Genomic DNA, 25,473 nt, shown 5'->3' with positions numbered 1-25,473 from the left:
ACATACCTCTGTAGGTCAACTATTTCATTGTTAAGGGTATCTAGCTCCTTAATAGCAGAGAAATCTGCAACAGGACTTGATCCTATGATGTTCTAAAAACAAAAAGTTCACAATTATAATGTTATTACTATGAAATTATATATGGTGAAGCATTAAAAATTTTTAAAAGCACTACATGGATGCAGACTACTCCATATTTTACAGTACTACTAATACTTTTATTTACGAAAATCATATCTAGTGCAATTTTATACACACACACACACAGTTATATATTGAGACATTTTCCCTTAAATTCTCTAAAAGCTGTTGCTCTACAATAGGTGCCAACACTTCAGATCCCAAAGTCTTTGTCACTTGATCCTAGTGCCTGTTTAAAACATTGAAGTAAAGCAGGTATCAGATTTATAAACTACTTCCTCCACTGCAGAATACATTTCTTGGGGAGATGTAGGGTGGCTTTATTTGTACTTGTGTCATCTGGCCCAAAGTAAGTAAACAAATTTTGGTGAATCTCAGAACCATAATGGTAGTTGATTATATTCAATTCAACATTTACTTTTGTTAAACAATTTTAGTGCCTACCCTATTTAAAGTAAAACCAATTGCTCAGCATGTTCCATAATAAATATTAATATCACCATATGTGAAACGATCTTCATATATGACATCCTTTACATATGGTTTTCTTTCAGTAATGAAAGCGTCAAACTTGGTCTCTGAAAGGCACCTGTATTTAGAAAATCTAGCTGGGTTTATTCTGGGATCTGCCATCCTACTAGCTGCATGATTTTACTGTAAAATAGGGAAATAATCTCTTCCCTGCCCACTTTAAAAATTAAATGAAATAAATATTGTATGTAAAATCACTCCAAAACTTTATGACATTTTATAAATGTAAGGTACTATTATAATTAATTTCCTCCAACAGAATATGCTCTTAAGATGGATGACCTCCCAATGAGTTGTTTCCACCCTGGCTCAATCCTCCTTTGTGAACCATTTCTGATGCCTTTTATAGCTGCTTGAAGTCAGGGCAAGAAGGTAACTGCTTCTTCAGACACCTGACCTATCCCCAGTGCTACAATCAGACTGACAAATAACAAAATAATCACCATTAAAAATTGTTAAAATTGAGGCCTGAACATGTAAAACTAAAGTATACTAAGGACCTTATTAGCAGAACATAAAACTTAGTATTATGAACTTAATGTATGTCACCAACTTGGACAACAGAAAAAGAAACCTAAAAGTTCATAATATCCCATCTCCTCACATTCATATGACGATTTACAATTTACCAAGCACTTTCAAATCCATTAATCAATTTTCAAAACTAACCTGAAAACTGGGTTGTAGCAGTTATTATTATTACTAACTCAATTTTAGAGCTAGGGAACCAGATTAAATGACTTGCTTAAAGTTGAACCCAGCTAAAAAGGACCCATTGATTAGGAGACCTCTGGTTAAATTCAAGTCTATTTCACACAATGCCCCTTGGCACTTGCATATCAAGATCATTTAAGGTAAATGAAACCATTACCCTAAAAGCCAACGTGATAAACAGGTATGTCAATAAAATGTGGCAAATAATTCCTTCCAATTTTTCAGCACACTGCATTATTAGTCCTCAGATGTTTTGTTTTGTCTATCACTACCAAAATTCAATACCAAAATTCATCTATTAGGATTCAATTAATGCTAGTCTCAATTTCATATTAACCATAGTAAGTAAATGCACCTCTTACTGTTTTACTGTGTTTCACTAATATACAGACCCTTATCATCCTAAATTAAATCAGAAATTTTAAAGTGGATTTCTGAACATGACAAGTATTCACTAGGATTTTAAATCTGTCTAAATTTGACTTATGAGCTAGGTTACCTGGCCAGACAGTTTGACAGTTGAGTAAAATGAAAAATTAGCACATGATCTCACTTTTACCACCAAAAGCAACTTACATCACCTAAATGCTACTGAGAAATCTGCTATGAAAGGTGCAAGTATACCAAGAAACTCATGACTTCCACACCTCTTCTGTCACTCTAACTCAAAAAATGTGATTCACAGCTGACAGTCTTTCACTATCAAAAATATCATCAAATAAGAAGGAGACAAATAAATTTAACCTCAAACAAGTTAGAAGGGGATACCACAGATGACTCTAGAAGGAAGATTAGTGTACTGTAGTTGGTATAGCTTGTGTCACTCCTCAATTATTAACAAAGAAATTAAACTCCCATTCTAAAGTAATAAAATGGCATGCAACAAGGAACATGGAAAAACTTTAGCTAATAGCATCTGAAGTATAAGGGCATATGGAGAAAAATGTAGCCTGTTCCCTTCTTTCAAAATATTTTCTCTCACCCTATTTTGTGCATTACACAAAAATTCCACTTTGGTGATTTTAAGTGGATTAAAGAGCCTAAGGAAGGCAAGCTAAAATGCATACAAGGACCAAGTGACAGACATGTGACAAAATCATGCTGTTTAATTATTTTCTCTGCATCAACTTTGCCACTTAAAAAGCCTCTAATTTCAAAATTGTAAACCAAAAACTGTAATGCTAAAAAAGGCATAAAGTAAAGCTCTAACCTTGAGAGAGTAGAGTTAAGAAACTGACAGTACAAGAAAGGCGAAAAGCAGAGTGCTGCAGAATGGAAAAAATAGTCCAAACTAGAAAAAACACAGAAAGCAATATTCAAAAAAGATTAGTCAAAGCTGCAAAAAAAATGCAGTTCTAAAAAATTTAGATTATAAAGAGAAAAGAGATTATTCAAGAGACAAAACAAATGCAAATTTTTAATATATAAGGTTAAAAATTGTGATTAATAGATAATAGTGATAAAATCCCATTTTAATGTGTAATACTGATATCTAATATAAATAGACAAAGTTATCTATGTTCTAGTGAATGGACTTCAGACAAATCTATTAAAAACTCTGCACAGCAGATGCAACCTGGAGTGTCTACTAATGTTATAGACTTAACTGAACAAACATAATTTCAGAGAGTTTTGTCATTATCTGTAATTTGTATTGCTGAGAGACTTAGTGGGTATAAGATAAAGGTGGCAAGGGGAAAAAAGTCTGCATAGGTGAAAAAAGGGAAGAAACAACTGAAATACAGGTATTGTAGAGAGCACACATATAAATTTGTAACCTTTATCTTTCTGGGTGGCATCACTTTTAGCTTTCTCCACAACTTGGGGAATCCATGTCCTACATCACAAAAAATCTCAAAACCTTCACAAAATGTGTCCCCCCACACACCAAACTCACAAAATAGATAATCAAATGTTTATTTTATTAGAAAATAAGAACAAAACTCTTAGAAGTAACTTCTGTACCTGGTGGCTATAAATTTCCATTTAGTTGACTTTGGGGAAAAATCCAATTTTGACTTTTACTAGGTTAAAATGGGATTTTTTAAAACCTATGTGACAAAACTAATGCAAACTAAAATATTCTCCTGACATTTCCAAGACAGCTCTCCTTACATCACACATTTGACAACTCTTACTATATCTAACTCTGAGGAATCACCACAGCAATAATTGCTTTATAGGTCACAAGAGATTTAAAGATACAAAGCATGTATTCTTAAAGGCAAACAGCCATTAGACAGTGTGAGTCCTTTTAAAGCTCTATTAAGGGCAAGACACTGTAAATATACTATGCTAGGAAGGATTTCTAGAGGAAAAGAGAAAAATCAAGGCACAGCAAGGGTAATATAAAACAATGTAGTTTTGAAAATTCCCACTGCTGGCCAGAAACCTGGCTGAAACCTGCTGGTCACTGTTTAGATGTGAGATTTTGGCCATATCCTCAGGAAATGAAGATCATCTATGTGGCAAAAACCACACAGATTTCTTCTCAACATGATGTTTTTCTTGTTTATATATAAAATTGACACCAAGAAATAATAATCTTCCAGATTTTGTTTTCAAATTCCTATTTTCTGTAAGAGTGAATCATCAAATGAAACACAATAATTCCTATAGATTTCATTTAAATTTTATACCTTATTCATAAAAATTAATTCACAAATCCAAGAGGGGTAAAAAAGACCACATTTTTCCACTTTTTAGGTTGGAAAATATGGTTGCCATATATGTAATGAATGTTGGGGTAAATGAGCTGCAGCCCAAGAATGTCATACAAGGCATTTGAACATATTTATAGACACAAACTAAACCACAAACAGTATACTGCTCTGCTCCTAGCCAGATACATTTTCTTCACTATTTCCTGCAAATCAAGTCTGTCATCTAACACAGCACTTGTTCCTTTCTGTTAATACATTCAGGTTTTCTTTTAAGTTGTCTTACCTTCTGTAAACTGGCCCTGTCTGATGGTGGAACCATCTCAGGAGTAAGAATGTGAGGAGGATCAATGCCCTTTATTAACTTTTGATTGATTAAGTGAAAAGCCAAGGCAAACTGATCCTTTGAAAGCTTCCCACAGTCCTTTGTGTCACATAATGTCCTGTACAAATAAACAAAATGAACAGAATATAAATGCTACAACTACCATTCTAAAAATCCAGGAAAAATGTAATAGGACTATGTAGCTTCTTAAAAATGATCAGTTGAATTAAAAAGAAAGTCATAATTTTTTTGTGTATGGCTTGCCCAAAACTCACTCAAATGTTAGAAGAGAGAGATCAGCTAAAAGTTTTAAGAGAAAGAGAATGTTCACCCTGGTGCTGAGCAGAGGTCTCTTATATGAGTTTGCTTTGTGCTTTCTCACCAATTTCCAGAACCATTACAGGTTAAGAGTTGTAGTGGGCCAAAGAATCCCAACATTCTAAATATTAAAAGATGTTAAAAATGAAACCGAAGTCTCAACAAATTTGGTTCATTAGTGGCAATAGAATGATTCTAAACCAAGCAAACATTTCCATGTTGGCTTGCCTCCTGCAACTCTTGGGAATAGGCGGATATAAGGATCACCAAGTCAAAGTAGAAACAACAGCTGCAAATGGAGTTCATATGTGAAGCGAAGGAAGCAATCTGGAAAGCTTTACAAAATCACTTAAAGAGAAACAGCAAATGTTTTATCCTATTTTTCTTTTTCTTTCTTCCTTTCTTTTTTCTTTTGTTAAGCTCAGCTTTCTGAAGTCCTGATCCATTTCATTCATTTAAAGGCAATGTGGCCTGATGAACAGACTGTGGGCTAAGGTGTCAAAGAAACCCTGAATTCCAGCTTCTCTACTTATTTCTTCTTGTGATCTTGGACAAATTTTTTTAACCTCTTCAAGCCTTAGTTTCTTCATCTATAAAGTAGAGAAAAGACATATCCTGCAAGGTTACAGTGAGAAGTAAGGCAAAGTACATAAAAAGTCTGGGCATAATGCCAACAAACAAGCCCATGACAGCTGCCATTTATTAAGTACACTGCCTAGCCTAGGCACTTGAAAGTGGCAGCTATTATTAGTTATACATATTTAATCTTTCCTAGTCTTGAGTTCTTGTTCCTCTTAAGGCAGATCTACTGTCCTCCTTTGTTCTTTTCTAAGTTTCTCTATGCAGCTATGTGGTTCCACACCTGATATTTGCTGCCTCTTGAAAACCTCAAGATAACCTCTGGTATAGTCAGGTGGATTGGCAGCAGGCACACTATAAATGTTCATATGCATTGTCTCATTTAGTGTGAAATTCACTAGCGACACTAAACTTCATGTTTTTAAGGACCAGGTGTATAATTCCTATGAAAACGTATAAAAGTATACATATACCCTACAGAATTATGTGAGCACACATTGAAGACACTGTTTTTTATATTGCTTACATTTCAGATTTTTGGATTCTCCCTTAAAAATTTAAGTTTAGGGGTGCCTGGGTGGCTCAGTCAGTTAAGTTTCTGACTTCGGCTCAGGTCATGATCTCCCAGTTCATGGGTTCAAGCGCCACATCGGGCTCCGTACTGACAGCTCAGAGCCTGGAGCCTGCTTCAGATTCTGTGTCTCCCTCTCTCTCTGTCCCTCCCCCACTCATGCTCTGTATATCTCTCAAAAATAAATAATAAACATTAAAAAAAATTTAAGTTTAATTGATATAAACAGATGCTGCATTTTAACATTTTAATAATCATTAACTGACACTGTCAATCTTATAACAGGTAATCCATTCTCAAACTTTTGTCCATTATCCAAAAGAAATCTCCAGATTTAAATTTTCTCCATAAAGAATTTTGAAACAAAACTGTCCGATTTATAAATGCCTAAAAATAAGAATGCACAAAACTAGAGTTATACAAAACCATATTTTTTAAATCAACTTAAATAAAATCTTACCAAATATGGGCTAGTAAAGGAGAAGGTAAACCTGTCTTCAGGAAAATTTCACGGACTTCCAATCCAGACACAAATCCATCCATATCTTTATCAGTTTTCAAGAAGATCTCATCATATTTAGCCTTTTCTGCAGGGGCTACAACCCACTACAGGAAAACAAAACAAAACAAAACATGTATGCATACACACACACACATATACACACATACACACATATATGTAAAATTTTTGTCAGAATAAGAAAAAAATTGAGGTGTCATTCTTTCAACCCATGACAGTATCTGTAAAAATTCTAAGCAACTCTACCCCACTAACTATAACAACAGTGTACCATTTCCATCACACCCTAATCAAAATGCTGTGGTGAAAAGAAAATTACAGAAGGAAAGTATAGGTCAGCTGGGACTACATTTACAGATGCCCTTTTTACTTTTTCCTTAAAAGTAATTTACTTAAAAAGTAATTTACTTAAAAGTAATGAGTAAATTCAAGCATAGTTAACTCTTGACTTATGAATAACCACATTAATATGGGTAACTGGGAAAGTCTATATAAACAAAATATTCAGTTAATTCTCAATCTTCATTTTTTATAATTTCATTCAGCATTCTTAAATGTAGCTGAACTGGCTGATTTGCATATTCTGTCATTATTTTCCTTTACTCAGCCTGACAAGCAGCAGGCTGGAGGAAAAAAAGGCCTTAGACAACCCAAAATTGGATAATCTGATCCCAAATAATCAAGAGTTAACTGGGGATTAAAAAAACAAAACATCTATTAACTATACCCAAGCAAGCATGCCAGATTAGCATGGAGTATCTTCTGTCTCCAACTTTAATTCCAGGTAGATCAAGGCAAAGCCAATAAAACATCCATATACCTAAGTAAGGCCAAATGCAGAAGAAGATTTATCTGTCTTCTCCAGGACATCACATTATGCAGGTTTAACCAGAGGGTGCTCTAAATCTTTGATCCCTTTGATTGCTCCTTCTATCTTCATCAAGCAATCAATTGTTAAATGCCATGCACTTAAAAAAAGTCCTTTAACACTGATAGATCTATACCTGTCTTAATGGTGCTTTGGTAGGTAAAATGCCTACAGGTGGTAAGGAGTGGTAAGGTTCCTTGGCTGATGCTGAAGAGGGGATCAACCGCACAGAGCCTGATATACTGACCGTTTTTCTCTTAGAAGGTGGCACCAAGGCAGGAGGCAAGGACATTGGCACTGGTTCTTTCTCCAATGCGCAGTATACCAAAAACATGGCCTTCAAAAGAGATGAACCAGGGTCACATATATTAAAATCATTTAACAACATACACCCACTAAATAGATTACTGTTTAATAACAAAGCATCTTCAAGCTGTCACACATTCTTTTTTTTAGAAATTAGAGTGGGAAAAAAAGAAGGAGGAAAAGAGAGAGAGATGAAAGGAAGAAAGGAGAAAAGGAAATAAATCAAAGTCAAGCAACTGTTAGAAAGATATCCAGAGCAGCAAAAACTCAGACACATACCCTTCAACTGAAGTTCTTGCAATGTTAAAAGCATACAATCAGGGGAAAAGGTATTTGTAAAGAAAGAGCTAATCTCCTAAAATGAGTCCCTAGAAATTAACAGAAGCAAAAAAAAAAAAAAAAAAAAAAATCCAATAGGAAAATGGGCAGAAGAGTATAAACAGATATTTTACAGAAAAGTATTATGAATGGCCTATCCTTTAACATACAAAAATATGCTCCCTTTCACTCAAAAGAAAACTTCAAGTTAAAACTATATTAAAATACCATTTTCCACTTAATGGCAAAAATCCCAAGTTTCATAATGTACTTTGTTAACTAGACTGTGCAAATAGGCCCCCTCAGACATTGCTCATGGGAGCTCAAACTGTACCAAGCCTATGAAGGGCAAATTGGCAACAACTACCAAATTTATTTACTTCTCCTTTGGCTCAGCAATCCCCCATCTGGGAATCTACCTTCAGACTTACCTGCCTACATAAAAAACACTATGTGAAAAAGATTATTAAGAGTAGAATTATATGAATCAGCACCCAAGTCCTCAAAACAAAAGACTGGTTTAAAAAATTATGGTACATCTATACAATAAAATACTATGAAACAAAAACAGAAACAAAACCAACAAACAAAAAACCATGGGAAACATTCTCTATCCTAACTGGGATACCTTCACAAATACATAAAACTATCAAAACTCATCAAATTATATACTTAAATTGAATGCAATTCACTATATGTGGTCCTCAATAAAGCTGACCCAGAAAAAAAAAAAAAAGAATTATGTAGACTTCTCTATGTGAAAAGATATCCAAGTACAGTGTTAATGTATAAAACAGTGTATACAGTGTGTTATCTTTTGTCGTAAGGAGGTGGTAATTATTAATATGTACTTACATTTACATTTAAAAATTCTACTGGTATGAACAAGAAACTAAGAAAAGTGGTTGGTTATAGAGTAGGTATAAATGGAGAACTGAGGGCAAGGATGGAACTGACATTTTTTCCCACGGAGTATCTTATACTGCACTGATTTCTGAACCATGAGAATATATTAGCTATTAAAATTATTTTTAATTACTAAATACATAAAGATTTGCATAAAGCATTCTACATATAGAATGCCCCAGGATACTCCCTTCATTTTAAAGAATTCAAGACACCTTCAAGACTTTCAAAAGATAAAGTTTCCGTGACAATCTTCAAGCATATGAAATTAATCAAAGCAACTTGGAACCTCCAAAAAAATTCCAACAGCAACTGGAAGGAAGCTTAACTACTTAATTATTTTGTTTCCACTGAAAATGACATTTTTCCCTGAAAAGAAATTTGCTTCCAATTCTAAGTTTTATGAGCCTTTCAAATTAGTATTGATTGAACACCTAATACAATAACACTCATCCATGATTTATGATTACTAATATTTTATATATGAGGAAACTGAAGCTCAGAAATGCTGACTTGCCTGATATTTTTAAAGAAGTCATAGTATAGGGTTCAAAGCAAGGTCTGGCTACAAAGCTCTTATTTTCCCCAGATTTGATCAGCTGCATTAGGAGAATCCATGTAATTTTACAATACCATGCTGTCCTCTACAGGGGCTAAAACTAACCTTTCACTCTTTGGGACCCAAATTGTAGAAGGTATCAGAATTACCTGGACAACTTTATAAAGCACAGATTTCTGGGCTCCATTCCCAGAATTCTACAATCATTAAGTCTGGGTTGGGCCAAATATTTTACATTTCTAAGAAGTTTCCAAAGATGCTGATGCTCCTTGTCCTGGGACCACATTTAACCATTTGACCCAAACCAAGAACTCTCCTCTCCCCATTCATTAGTCAACTTGAAGAATTCAATTTAGTTTTAGAAAAACACAAACTTTAATTCTGCAAAAGCTTGAAATTCCAGAGTGAAAACAATCTGGCTAGCACATACTTTCAACCAAATTCACGAAATGTGTAATATTATTAAATTGGCACTGAGCTAAAAGAAGTGACTAACATGCACATTAAAGGTCAGCATTCCTCTTGCTGCAGATGGGAGTCATTTCCTGGAAAAAGTAGACACTAGAAGCAAAAAAGCTATGTCAGCTATCTGCTGCCAATAGACAACACATTTTTTGAAAGTTAAAAAAAAGTATCATTAATTTGATGTTGCCTTGAAAATAGTTTCCCTCACAAAACTGAAGCCAAAAATTTGTCTACCAAATAAAACAGAAAAAGTGAACAGTATACTGCTGGGTTGCAATTTTTTTTATTATATTGTACTTTATCCTAATCAAAGACTGCCATTGAAACAAATACAGCAACTAAATCAAATGATGCACCATATTCACAAAAAGAAAGGAAGGAAGGAAGGAAGGAAGGAAGGAAGGAAGGAAGGAAGGACCTAGCAAAAACAAGCCTAAGCTTTCTCAGTGATAACAGGGAAAGAGGGGATTTAGTTTTACTGTTGCAGTCAATTACCAGTAGCTGCTCACTTTCTTTGCCTTTTTTTTCCCTCTGTGCCTTTAGGGAATATTTCTCAAATTTTAGTGGCCATCAGGATTCCTGGGAGGGTTTCTTCGACCCTACCCCAGAGATTATGACTCAGTTGGTCTGGGGTAAGGCCTGAGAATCTACAATTCTAATACGTTCTCTGGTAATGTTGATTTTGCTGATGGGAGACCATACATTGAAAACCAGTATTTTAGGAGTATCTTAAGAGTTTTATTTGCTCATTTGTCTCCTCAATCACTTGACCTGCCAAGTTTTAATTTCTTAAAATAGCATTCTGGGATGAAAATAACAGCCATTTATTATGTGTTACAAATAATACAAGTTTTCTTCATCACTGTAATTCAACAAAATATTTACTGAGAATTTCTAGCCACCAGGCACTGTGCTAAGCACTAGAAATACAAAAATAAAAAGATTTTTCACATTTACCGCCCAATAGAAGCAGCAAACATGTAACAAGTTAATTTCAGTCCAATGTGAACGTGTTAAGACAAACAAGAAAAAAAAAACTAATAAACCCCAAAGTGCCAAAAACTCTTCACATAATGAGGACCCAACAAATGCTACTGACAAAAATTTAGACCACTTACTTGACAGAAAAAGGTAAGGCCTTGTAAGAATGTAAAAATCAATATGAAGGATCCGGAAGGAAGATGGCGGCATAGGAGGACGCTGGGCTCACCATGTCCTGCTGACCACTTAGATTCCACCCACATCTGCCTAAATAACCCAGAAAACCACCAGAAGACTAGCAGAATGGACTCTCCGGACCCAAGCGTAGGCAAGAGGCCCATGGAAGAGGGTAGGAAGGGCAGAGAGGCGGTTCGTGCCACACAGACTGGCAGGAGAGAGCCGGAGAGGCGGAGGGGCAGCCAGCCCACCCGGCAAGGCAGAGCGCCCGAGTGTGGCATGCAAAAGTGGAAGGGCCGGACGGAGTGTGTTCTGACAGCCAGTGGGACTTAACATCTGGAATGTTATAAGTCAACAGCTCTGCTCTGAGAGGGTGAGGGCTAGAGAACAACGGGAGGGAAAGTTGTTGAGCCCCGAAGGACAGAGCTCAGCTTGGCAGGAAACAAAGGCGCTGGCCAGCACCATCTCCTTCGCCCATCCCCCAGATGAAATCCCAAAGGGAACCAGTTCCCCTCACGAACTTGCTTGCACCACGCAAACACCCAATGCTGTGCTTCTGTGGATCCATCGCTCCAATGGGTCTGCCTCCCTCCCAATGCCACAGGGCCCCTCCCAAAGCAGACCACTTAAGGCAAAGCAATCTGAGTCTGCCCCTCCCGCCCCTGTGCACCTTGCGGATCCACCCCGGCTACTACGCCAGATCCCATTGAAGCAGCACCACAAGCCTGGCAGTGTGCAAGTAGCCCAGACAGGGGCCACACCACTGCACAGTGAGTCCTGCCCCTGGGAGAGGGAAAGATAAGGTACACACCAGTCTGACTGTGGCCCCAGCAGTGGGCTGGGGACAAACATCAGGTCTGACTGCGGCCCTGCACACCAACGCAAGTTACTCCAGACAGCACAGAGGAAGAGCCCTATAGTTCTGCGCCACTCTAGGGACTATCCAAAATGACGAAACGGAAGAATTCTCCTCAAAAGAAACTCCAGGTGGGGCACCTGGGTGGCTCAGTTGGTTAAACGGCCGACTTCAGCTCAGGTCATGATCTCGTGGTCCATGAGTTCGAGCCCCGCATCAGGCTCTGTGCTGACAGCTCAGAGCCTGGAGCCTGTTTCAGATTCTGTGTCTCCCTCTCTCTGACCCTCCCCCGTTCATGCTCTGTCTCTGTCTCAAAAATAAATAAAAGTTAAAAAAAAATTAAAAAAAAAAAAACTCCAGGAAGTAGCGACAGCTAACGAACTGATCACAAACAATTTAAGCAATGTAATAGAAAATGAATTTAAAATAATAGTCATAAAATTAATCACAGCGCTTGAAAAAAGTACAGAGGACAGTAGAGAATCTATTACTACAGAGATCAAGGAGGAGTCAGAGGAGCTAAAAAAATGTTATAAATGAGCTGCAAAATAAAATGGAGGCAACCACAGCTCGACTGAAGAGGCAGAGGAAAGAATAGGTGAACTAGAAGATAAAATTATGGAAAAAGAGGAAGCTGAGAAAAAGAGAGATAAAAAAATCCAGGAGTATGAGGGGAGAATTAGAGAACTAAGTGACACAATTAAACGCAACAATATACGCATAAGTGGGATTCCAGAGGAGGAGGAGAGAGGGAAAGGTGCTGAAGGTGTACTTGAAGAAATCATAGCTGAGAACTTCCCTGATCTGGGGAAGGAAAAAGGCATTGAAATCCAAGAGGCACAGAGAACTCCCTTCAAACGTAACTTGAATCGATCTTCTGCACGACATATCATAGTGAAACTGGCAAAATACAAGGATAAAGAGAAAATTCTGAAAGCAGCTAGGGATAAACATGCTCTAACATATAAAGGGAGACCGATAAGACTAGTGATGGATCTATCTACTGAAACTTGGCAGGCCAGAAAGGAATGGCAGGAAATCTTCAATGTGATGAACAGAAAAAAAAATATGCAGCCGAGAATCCATTATCCAGCAAGTCTGTCATTTAGAATAGAAGGAGAGATAGAGGTCTTCCCAAACAAACAAAAACTGAAGGAATTCGTCACCACTAAACCAGCCCTACAAGAGATCCTAAGGGGGAGTCTGTGAGACAAAGTACCAGAGACATCACTACAAGCATGAAACCTACAGACATCACAATGACTGTAAACCCCTATCTTTCTATGATAACACTGAATGTAAATGGACTAAATGCTCCAACCAAAAGACACAGGGTATCAGAATGGATAAAAAAACAAGACCCATCTATTTTCTGCCTATAAGAGATGCATTTTAGACCTGAGGACACCTTCAGATTGAAAGTGAGGGGATGGAGAACTTTCTATCATGCTACTGGAAGTCAAAAGAGAGCTGGAGTAGCCATACTTATATCAAACAAACTAGACTTCAAATTAAAGGCTGTAACAAGAGACGAAGAAGGGCATTATATAATCATTACAGGGTCTATCCATCAGGAAGAGCTAACAATTATAAATGTCTATGCACCGAATATGGGAGCCCCAAATATATAAAACAATTACTCACAAACATAAGCAACCTTATTGATAAGAATGTGGTCATTGCAGGGGACTTTAATACTCCACTTACCGCAATGGATAGATCATGTAGGCACAGGATCAATAAAGAAACAAGGGCCCTGAATGATACATTGGATCAGATGGACTTGACAGATATTTAGAATTCTACATCCCAAAGCAACAGAATATACTTTCTTCTCGAGTGCACATGGAACTTTCTCCAAGATAGATCATATACTGGGTCACAAAACAGCCCTTCATAAGTTTACAAGAATTGAAATTATACCATGCATACTTTCAGACCACAATGCTATGAAGCTTGAAATCAACCACAGGAAAAAGTCTGAAAAACCTCCAAAAGCATGGAGGTTAAAGAACACCCTACTAAAGAATGAATGGGTCAACCAGGCAATTAGAGAAGAAATTAAGAAATATATGGAAACAAAGGAAAATGAAAATACAACAATCCAAACACTCTGGGATGTAGCAAAGGCGGTTCTGAGAGGAAAATACATTGCAATCCAGGCCTATCTCAAGAAACAAGAAAAATCCCAAATATAAAATCTAGCAGCACACCCAAAGGAAACAGAAGCAGAACAGCAAAGACACCCCAAACCCAGCAGAAGAGAAACAAAAAAGATCAGAGCAGAAATAAACAATATAGAATCTAAAAAAACTATACAGCAGATCAATGAAACCCAGAGTTGGTTTTTTGAAAAAATAAACAAAATTGATAAACCTCTAGCCAGGCTTCTCAAAAAGAAAAGGGAGATGACCCAAATAGACAAAATCATGAATGAAAATGGAATTATTACAACCAAACCCTCAGAAATACAAGCAATTATCAGGGAATACTATGAAAAATTAATGCCAACAAACTGGACAACCTGGAAGAAATGGACAAATTCCTAAACACTCACACACTTCCAAAACTCAACAGGAAGAAATAGAAAACTTGAACAGACCCATAACCAGGGAAGAAATTGAATCAGTCATCAAAAATCTCCCAACAAATAAGAGTCCAGGACCAGATGGCTTCCCAGGGGAATTCTACCAGACATTTAAAGCAGAGATAATACCTATCCTTCTCAAGCTATTCCAAAAAATAGAAAGGGAAGGAAAACTTCCAGACTCATTCTATGAAGCCAGCATTACTGTGATTCCTAAACCAGACAGAGACCCAGTAAAAAAAAGAGAACTACAGGCCAATATCCCTGATGAATATGGATGCAAAAATTCTCAATAAGATACTAGCAAATCGAATTCAACAGCATATAAAAAGAATTATTCACCATGATCAAGTGGGATTCATTCCTGGGCTGCAGGGCTGGTTCAACATTTGCAAATCAACCACTGTGATACATTACATTAATAAAGGAAAAGAAAAGAACCATATGATCCTGTCAATCGATGCAGAAAAAGCATTTGACAAAATTCAGCATCCTTTCTTAATAAAAACCCTTGAGAAAGTCGGGATAGGAGGAACATACTTAAACATCATAAAAGCCATTTATGAATAGCCCACAGCTAACATCATCCTCAATGGGGGAAAACTGAGAGCTTTTTCCCTGAGGTCAGGAATACGACAGGGATGTTGTTTAACATAGTGTTGTAAGTGCTAGCATCAGCAATCAGACAACAAAAGGAAATCAAAGGCATCAAAATTGGCAAAGATGAAGTCAAGCTTTCACTTTTGCAGATGACATGATATTATACATGGAAAATCCGATAGACTCCATGAGAAGTCTGCTAGAACTGATACATGAATTCAGCAAAGTTGCAGGATACAAAATCAATGTACAGAAATCAGTTGCACTCTTATACACTAATAATGAAGCAACAGAAAGACAAATAAAGAAACTGATCCCATTCACAATTGCACCAAGAAGCATAAAATACCTAGGAATAAACCTGACCAAAGATGTAAAAGATCTGTATGCTGAAAACTATAGAAAGCTTATGAAGGTAATTGAAGAAGATATAAAGAAATGGAAAGACATTCCATGCTCATGGATTGGAAGAATAAACATTGTTAAAATGTCAATACTACCCAAAGCTATCTACACATTCAATGCAATCCCAATCAAAATTGTACCAGCATTCTTCTCGAAGCTAGAACAAGCAATCCTAAAATTCGTATGGAACCACAAAAGGCCCTGAATAGCCAAAGAAATTTTGAAGAAGACCAAAGCAGGAGGCATCACAATCCCAGACTTTAGCCTCTACTACAAAGCTGTCATCATCAAGACAGCATGGTATTGGCACAAAAACAGACACATAGACCAATGGAATAGAATAGAAACCCCAGAACTAGACCCACAAACGTATGGCCAACTCATCTTTGACAAAGCAGGAAAGAATATCCAATGGAAAAAAGACAGTCTCTTTAACAAATGGTGCTGGGAGAACTGGACAGCAACATGCAGAAGGATGAAACTAGACCACTTTCTCACACCATTCACAAAAATAAACTCAAAATGGATAAAGGACCTGAATGTGAGACAGGAAACCATCAAAACCCTAGAGAAGAAAGCAGGAAAAGACCTCTCTGACCTCAGCCACAGCAATTTCTTACTTGACACATCCCCAAAGGCAAGGGAATTAAAAGCAAAAATGAACTATTGGGACCTCGTGAAGATAAAAAGCTTCTGCACAGCAAAGGAAACAACCAACAGAACTAAAAGGCAACCAACGCAATGGGAAAAGATATTTGCAAATGACATATCAGACAAAGGGCTAGTATCCAAAATCTATAAAGAGCTCACCAAACTCCACACCCGAAAAACAAATAATCCAGTGAAGAAATGGGCAGAAAACATGAATAGACACTTCTCTAAAGAAGACATCCAGATGGCCAACAGGCACATGAAAAGATGCTCAACGTCGCTCCTCATCAGGAAAATACAAATCAAAACCACACTCAGATATCACCTCACGCCAGTCAGAGTGGCTAAAATGAACAAATGAGGAGACTATAGATGCTGGAGAGGATGTGGAGAAACGGGAACCCTCTTACACTGTTGGTGGGAATGCAAACTGGTGCAGCCACTCTGGAAAACAGTGTGGAGGTTCCTCAAAAAATTAAAAATAGACTTACCCTATGACCCAGCAATTGCACTGCTTGGAATTTACCCAAAGGATACAGGAGTGCTGATGCATAGGGGCACTTGTACCCCAATGTTTATAGCAGCACTCTCAACAATAGCCAAATTATGGAAAGAGCCTAAATGTCCATCAACTGACGAATGGATAAAGAAATTGTGGTTTATATACACAATGGACTACTACGTGGCAATGAGAAAGAACGAAACATGGCCTTTTGTAGCAACGTGGATGGAACTGGAGAGTGTTATGTTAAGTGAAATAAGTCATACAGAGAAAGACAGATACCATATGGTTTCACTCTTATGTGGATCCTGAGAAACTTAACAGAAGACCATGGGGGAGGGGAAGAGGAAAGGAAAAAAAGAGGTTGAAGAGGGAGAGAGCCAAAGCATAAGAGACTCTTAAAAACTGAGAACAAACTGAGGGTTGATGGGGAGTGGGAGGGGGGGGAGGGTGGGTGATGGGTATTGAGGAGGGCACCTTTTGGGATGAGCACTGGGTGTTGTATGGAAACCAATTTAACAATAAATTTCATATTAATAATAATAATAACAATAATTTTTAAAAATCAACATGAAGATACCAAGTCAGAATACAAAATAAAAAGCATGAGTCTGCCTCTCCAAAATAGAGTAGGAAAAGGGGAAAAGAGTAACTTTATAGTGAAGAAACCTGGGAAACACCAACTTTACCAAGTGATGAAGGTTAACATCACCTGTAATGGCATGTGGACACCAAGTACCCCCTGATAAATGTTATGAGAAAGGCATTTCACATCTGTGGTATTCTTTCCAAAAACCCATAGCCTAGAATGGTAGACATTCTACAGGATATCTAGCTAGAGCTCTTTTTTTTTTTTTTTTTAATGCTTACTTATTTTCAGAGAGACTGAGAAAGAGCATGGCAGAGCAGGGGTAAATAGAGTTGGGGGCGGGGAGGAAAATCCCAAGCAGGCTCCACACTGCCAGCACAGAGCCCAGTGTGGGGCTGGATCCCATGAACCATGAGATCATGACCTGAGTTGAAATCAAGAGAAGGACACTTAACCAAGTGAGCCACCCAGACGCCCCTATAGCCAAAGTCATAGAAAAACAAGGCAAGAAAGAGAAACTATCACATACTAAAGGAGACATCAGGGAAATGCACATCAAAACCACAATGACCTATCACCTTACACCTGTCAAACCAGTCAAAACCAGGAAGACAAGAAATAACAAGTGTTGGTGAGGATGTGGAGAAAAAGGAATCCTTTTCACTACTGGTGGGAATATAAATTAGTACAACCACTGTGGAAAACAGTATGGAGGTTCGTCAAAAAATTAAAAATAGAAATACCATTTGATCCAGTAATTTCACTACTGGGTATTTACTCAGAGAAAACAAAATCTCTAATTCAAAAAGATGTATGCACCCCCCAAGTTTATTGCAGTATTATCTACAATGGCAAAGATATGAAAGGAACTCAAGTGTCCATCGATAGATGAATAAAGAGATGTGGTGTACACACACACACACACACACACACACACTGGAATATTGATTACTCAGCCATAAAAAACAGTGAGATATTGCCATCTGCAACAATATGAATGGACCTAGAGAATATAATGCTAAGTGAAATAAGTCAGACAGAGAAAGACAAATACCATATGATCTCACTCATTTCCGGAATCTAAGAAACAAATGAACAAACAAACAAAGACAAACAAACAAGAAAACAGATTCTTAAATACAGAAAACTGGTGGTTGCCAGAAGGGTGGTGGGGGTGGAGAATGAGATAGAATCCCATTATAAATAGATAAAGGAGATTAAGAAGTACAAACTTCCAGTTGTAAAATAAATTAAGTCATGAAGATGAAAAGCATAGCATAGGGAATATAGTCAATAAGATTGTAATAATGTTGTTTGGTAACAGATGGTAACTATACTCATTGTGGTGAGCAGTGAGTAATGTACAGAATTGTTGAATCATTATTGTACACCTGAAACTAATACAACCCTGTATGGTACTCATATTATTTCAATTTTTTTTTTAAAAAGTTACAGATTCTGAGAAGTAAAAAAAAAATAAAAAATGTATGGACTATGTTGCCCCACTCATAAAGTAAAAAGGTGGAAAAAGATTTATCAGGCAAAGTCTACCAAAAGAATGCAGTGAGACTATTAACATTGACAAAATTACAAGGAAAATCTTAGAACCAAAAGACCTAAATAACTGAGTAAAATCTAGAATTTTTAAAAATGTTCTAAAATCTTCTTGGGTTATGAGGTGAAGAAGAAAGAAGAGAAAATATAATCTAAAGAATTTGTTTTACTAGAGTGAAGGTTACTTTATTTTCAACAACTAGAGAAACAAGTATTATAAGTACAGGAATAGGTGTTATTAACCATTAATGCCACAGACATTATAACAGAATTTCCAATTTAATAAGAAGGGAAACTGAATGAATCACTACTTGATAACCAACAATAAGAACAGAAAAAAAAGAGAAAATAATTATGTAAAATAAATAAGATGGGGGAATAAAATCAGTATCTGCATCATTATCTTAAAAGACAAAAACTGTCAAATTAGGTAAAAAATTGAAACAAAGCACCGTGCTGTTTTCAAGAGATACATTTTAAATATAAGAAATATCAGGTAATCCAGACAAAAAGAGAACAGAGGCTGTATAAATATCACATGAGCTGGAATTCAAAGTTAAAGGCACTAAGCATGATAAAGTTGGAAAGAATTTCTCAGGAATGCACACAGAAAGAAATCAAAGGTGCAAAATGGTTAAAATTAGTGAATCTAGGAGAAGGCAGATAGGTATTTATTATTTTTTTTAAGTAGTAACTTCCTATAAATGCATCATTCATTCTTAAATTAGTCTTTTTGTTTTTTTAAGTTTATTCATTTTGCGAGCGCGTGCATGAGTAGGGGAGGGGCAGAGAGAGGGAGAGAGAGAGAGAATCCCAAGCAGGCTCTGCACTGTCAGTGCAGAGCCCAATGCGGTCAAACTCACAAACCATGAGATCATACCCTGAGCCAAAGTCAGATGATTAAATGACTGAGCTACCCAGGTGTCCCTTAAATTATTCTTTCAATAAAAGTTTACTTTAAGAAAAGAGTAGGTTGTCTAGTAAAAGCCTTCAAGGAATTTAAGATAAACTGTGTTTAATCACTTACCTTAGCACATACCACCATTTAATCAAATGAGAATAATACTATTCTCCATCTATCTTAACTATGCTTATACAAATGCTTCTTTAAAATTTTTAATATTTGTCTTTATAAGAAAAAAAATCCCTCTACACATCTTACTAATGCAAAGATTTTGTGTCAACATTCTTAACACAAAAACTATGAAAAGTTAATATATAGTTTAACAGTCTTTCAAAATACATCATCAGCCAAATCTCTTCAATATACCACCTTGTTTCCCCAAAATATAACACAAACACTGATTCAACCCTTAACATATAGCTGGGATAACTTCTGTCATCATTGCAAGGGAGATTCCCTGCCACTTCCCAATTATCACCCAAATTAAAATAAAAAGGACTAGGAACCTATTACCATCAATTCAAGTCACTTTAAGTTTCCATTTCTGTATATTTTTTCAAATGTAAAAATAATTATTCTGCCTATTTTAATAGGTTCTTGAGATAGAATAAAATTTATTAAAGTGCAAAAAAAAGTAATGCTGAAGAGAAAGTGAAACATAATCAATAAAATTGATATAATGAATTTATGGAGATCTAACATCTTCTGAGCAGAAATGTTGACATATCCAGGGAACATATGTAAAAATGGGTCATGAACTTGGCAACAAAGAAAACCTTAAGAATTTTTTTTAAGTAGAGATTTTAAAGAGCACATTCTCTAGGCATAATCAAATCAAGCTAATATACAAAGGGAACTAAAAACCAAAAAAAATTAACTACTTTGAAATTAGGAAACATTTTCCTAAACATAATAAAAAAAAACCCTAAAAGTTATCTAAAAAGTAGTAAAAAGGAGAATACTTTGTATCAGTATCTATGGAAGCCAGTTAAACCTGTACTCAAGAGAAAATACATGATTTAAAATTTTTAATAGTAAAGATGATAAAAGAAACTACTAGGAAGAAGGAATTAAGATAAAAGCAAAAAAGAATGGCAAAGTCAAAACATAATAGAAATGATAAATCTAAAAGATGGTTCTGTTTAAAAGATTGATAAACTAAATAAAATTCAATTAAACAAAAGATGGAGGGAGCAAAAATATGTAAGATTTGGAATGACAAAGTAGCACAAACCCCAGAAGAGATTAAAAGAATAACTTCACAATGAGTTTGAAAAGTCAAAGAAATAGACAATTTCTTAGTAAAATAAGGAGAGAAAATCTGAACAGACTAATTTCCAAATAATAGATTAAAGGGGGGGTTAGAGATTTACTCTTCATGAGCTCACGGCAGAGTTCGATCTAACCTTTAAGGAAGAAGTGAATACAACTTTATTTGAATTCAACTTCCAATTTCCAGGGATAACATGTCTTCAGATAAGATGTCAAAACTTTCTCTGCCTTTATAAATGAAGTGAAACTACAGTGTTATCCATGTTTTCCTTTAATAAAATAAATGTGAAAATCTGGGGGTATATTTGAAGTAAAATTATTCCATAGCAGAGAGGTACCAAGATACCTGGTTAAGATGGGATATAAAAGATTAATACCACTCAGCATCTTTACAGTACATTATCCAAGGCAGATAATCCTATGTACCTTAAAGTCAAATAAAATGAAGATGATAAGAACATACATTTTCTATTATCCATCTGTTTCAAAATATTTATTAACTACCTATAAACTGTAAGTAAAAATACTCATACTAACAATTTTAGGGAAATAACAGGGAAATTTTCACTTGAGAAAACCATTAAGATTTTAAGAACATTAGGTTACTTACAACTGCAAACTCATCTCTGTCAAGCATTCCATCATGGTCAATGTCACTCAACTCCCAAACCTTAAAAAGAATTGACAAAGATTAATGCTCTTTCATGTGCTACCTGTAAACACCAAACACATAATTACAGGGAAAAATTTTATCTAAACATTAAAATATCTATATTTTGGAGATATTATGTCGATCATTTTATTATATCACTATTGTATGCTATATTAACAAATTGATTGTAACAAGAATAATTTTTTTAATGTTCATTTATTTTGAGAGAGAGAGAGCACATGTGCACGGGGAAGGGGCAGAGAGAGCAGGAGAGACAGAATCCCAAGCAGGCTCCACACTGTCAGTGCAGAACCCAATGCAGGGCTCCCTGCCAGGAACCATGAGGACATGACCTGAGCCAACATCAAGAGTCGGATGTTTAACTGACTGAGCCACCCAAGTGCCCAAAGTAATAATTCTTAATACAAGTATTTTTTAAATAAAAATTCCTTAAAAAACTTTAAAGAAAATATTTTGGGGGTGCCTGGATGGCTCAGTTGGTTAAGTGTCCGACTCTTGGTTTCGGTTCAGGTCATGATCTCACAGTTTCGTGAGTTTAAGCCCTGCGTTGGGCTCTACGCTGGTAGTGCAGAGGCTGCTTGGGATCTTCTCTCTCCCTCTCTCTGCACCTCCCCCACTCACACTGTGTCTCTCTCAAAATAAATAAATAAACAAAAAAAAAAGAAAGAAAATAGTTTGTTCTTCTCAAGAAAACAATTATGGACAAAAGCACTTTAAACAGCTACAGTGCTTTTTCACAAACATCATCTCAGTTAATTCATGCAACTACTCTTTCAACTCTATCAACCCTTTTTTAGACATGAAGTGATATGACTTAGCTAGGATCACACAACTATTATTAAGTTACAGAATCAATTTTCAACATAAAGATTCCCAACTAAGACGATTATTGTTTTCCATACACTACAGAACCTCTGATCAACTAAAATAAACACCCAGTGAATATTATTAATTATTAACCAGCTAATGTCCAGGGCTTACAAAAGAAAAATAAAATCTAAAAGGCCCTAGTAGATTTGGTTTAAATCTAGAGTAGGTTCCATACCTTTAGACCAGGTATAAAACTATGTTAAATCCTTGAAAAGAAGATGTTGTCATTCAACAAAATTGTACTCAGGGCAAGAAGAGAGAGTATACTGGTAAGAGACAGGAGTGGAGATGAGCAAGTGTCTGGTCATTAAGTGCCTTAAAAGGAATCTGGACTTTATTCTAAATGCAATGGGAAGCTACTGAGAGGGTTAGTTTTAAGTCAAAAAATAACAGGATTATATTTATAGTTTAGAAATCTCACACCAACCACACAGTGGAGAAATGATTAGTGAGAAACAATAGTAATAAATGGCTTTTAAACTAATATTTATTGAGCACCTAACCTATACAATACACAACAGTGATCCACTAATACTCCTACTGGTGGTGTGGTGGTAAGTCATTATCACCATCAGCATCACAGAATATGTACCAAGCACTGGGCTTAATAGATACATTCTCACATTTAATCCTTACAACCCTATAAACTGGGAATCATGCTCATTTTAAAGATTAAAAAACTGGTACACAGTTTTCTTATGATTTGCCCAAGGTCACACACCTAATAAATGGTGTACCCAGGATCTGACCCTATGTATCCTGACTGAGCAAGGGACTAAAGAAATGGCTAGAGGTTTAATGAGAATAGATGAGGTCTGAAATATAAAGAGGCATAGACAGAAATCACCATGGAAACAGTACAAGAGTAGGGAAGGCCCAGATGAAGTTGGTGATCATGAAATTATGATGACACCAACCTTATTAGATTTTCAGTAGTCCATTTGCAACCACAGAGAGCTTAACACAAAGCTGGATTTTTACCAGGTCAGGAGAAAGGTTAGAAAACATGGCAAAGGGAGCTTAAGATACCAACATGACACTATGGATCAAGTTGGATGAGGAAAAAAGTAAATTCGAAAAATGAAGACAGTAAAGGACTCTGAGATTTAAAGGTCTTGTGAAATCAAAGAATTAGTCTTGCAAGTATTTATGAAAAATATCTAGAAAGATGCAAAGTTCTATTGAGACAGAAGAATTAATCATCAGAGATGAAACTATTCCTTATGACAAAGTCCCATGATACAGCCATGAAGTAGGTGACAGATATAAAATACTGATGGTCTCCAGAAATTAAATCAAGGAACTGGGCAGTCAGTGCATATAGTACAAAGGAAAAAGGACCTATTCAAAGGGCTTACATATATAACTGATTTCAAGCACTCATAGTTTAGAGAGAATAACCAAATTATTATACAAAATTAACTGGCAATAATTTTATATATGACTTCAGAATACAAAAAAATTCTGTAGTAACATAACTTCAAAATAAGATCTATATATTTTTAACAATGAGCTCTTGGTAGATACATAAAAATACATTTAGAATTTAATAATATCTTACTCTTCCAAGGATATCCACAGGTAACTTAGAGTTGAGCAACACTGGTTTCACCTTATCACCAGAAAGAAATCCATTCACTGGGCTTAAACTATCAAAAATTGCATCATATTTGGCCTTATCTTCAGACTATAATATAAAAAAGATCACAAGTTAAATACTGGTGAAAAGGATTTAAGTGCAGTTAAAAAAATCAAATCCTCAAAGAATACACAACATATTCCTAAAAATTGTTTTAAAAACACTTTTTACTTTCATCAAAATATATTATTATAAATAACAATTTAAAAGTTACTCAAGAGTCCAGTATCCCTTCCATTCCTTTTGCAGCTGAAACACTATTTGCTTTTCTACTGTTGGCTTAATCAAAAGATTTTAGTGACAGGAAGAGCTTTGAGAAGAGCATCTAGTCCTCTCATTTAAACCCATAACAAAGAAGTAACTTTTATGAGAACACAAAAGGTAGTTAGTGACATTCTATGACTTTCTCAAAATGGCATTAGTCACATTTCAAACTCAGATTTTAAAAACAAAATAAACCGGCACAGGAATAAACATCAAGTTTCCCCCTTTTTTCCCAAAGCTATTTCCTTTTATCAATTAACAAGATATTCCCTAAAATCCAGGGAAGTTATTTGTATACATAAAAAAACTATTGTTTGTGATTTGTCCTGTCAAAGCCAGATCCCTATACTTTTTAAAATTAGTTAATAACACACAAGCATACATAGACATACAAACCAAATGGCTTTCTGACAAAACTGTACATATTTATTAAGGGCCATGTGATGTGCTATATTCTAATATTATTTGAAAATTGTAATTTAAAAAATCTGATAAGATAGCTATAACTAGTGTGGTGACTCCAAAGAGCTATAATGAAAAATACCCATTTCAGAAAACAATTTCATAAAGAATTGTTTTAGAGCCATAAAGAGAGCATCTAGTTAACCAGAATTTTCAAACAGGAAATAATATCAGTGGGGTAAACAATCTATTCCTAAAATGTTTTAGTTAATGCAGGATTATGACATCACCATTTTTAGTTTACATTATAACAGAAATGAGATTAAGCCATATTAATTGTCATAAAATGATTGACAGAGCAGTAAGGTCCCTCAAAAGATTTCTAGTACTAGTATTTCCCCTACAGTAAATAGTGAAAGCCAAATGCAGACTACATTGTATTTTGGAAGTAGAAGAAGATTATGTGGGTAGGAAGCAAAGCAGTGATAAGGAAAGGGTAGTTACAAAGTTTACTTACTTTTACAGCCCATGGGAGCTCAGCTACAGAGGTTCCACTGACTAGCAAAGGACTACTGGTATCATGCTAAAAAGAAAATACAGCACACGAAGGATTGAAAACCTCACATCAATACACAACAAAGAGGGGTGCCTGGATGGCTCAGTCAATTGAGCTCCCAACTTCGGCTCAGGTCACAATCTCACAGTTCATGGGTTCGAGCCCCACATCAGGCTCTGTGCTGACAACTCAGAGCCTGGAGCCTGCTTC

General features: G+C 35.9%; 1 protein-coding gene across 3 annotated transcripts in view; it reads right to left on the bottom strand.

Annotated features, from left to right (window-relative positions):
- Positions 1-25,473, bottom strand: part of EPS15 (epidermal growth factor receptor pathway substrate 15) — a 155,022-nt gene that overhangs the window by 79,033 nt on the left and 50,516 nt on the right. For 2 of the 3 annotated variants that reach the window (XM_019449315.2, XM_019449314.2), the window contains exons 6-12: positions 25,225-25,290; positions 23,964-24,089; positions 21,470-21,529; positions 7,475-7,564; positions 6,300-6,445; positions 4,333-4,489; positions 7-92 (exon numbers count right to left, since the gene is read on the bottom strand). In XM_019449315.2, coding sequence (XP_019304860.1) covers positions 7-92; positions 4,333-4,489; positions 6,300-6,445; positions 7,475-7,564; positions 21,470-21,529; positions 23,964-24,089; positions 25,225-25,290 — 731 coding nt within the window. Of the gene's footprint in view, positions 1-6; positions 93-4,332; positions 4,490-6,299; positions 6,446-7,363; positions 7,565-21,469; positions 21,530-23,963; positions 24,090-25,224; positions 25,291-25,473 lie in introns of all 3 variants that reach the window. The other variant, XM_053895452.1, reaches the window with a different exon arrangement.

Source organism: Panthera pardus, unplaced genomic scaffold (assembly GCF_024362965.1).
Source record: "Panthera pardus isolate Hobbes unplaced genomic scaffold, ASM2436296v1 HiC_scaffold_11, whole genome shotgun sequence".
NCBI lineage: Eukaryota > Metazoa > Chordata > Mammalia > Carnivora > Felidae > Panthera > Panthera pardus.
Note: the sequence above shows the minus strand (reverse complement) of the source record. Positions and strands in the feature narration are given on the sequence as shown.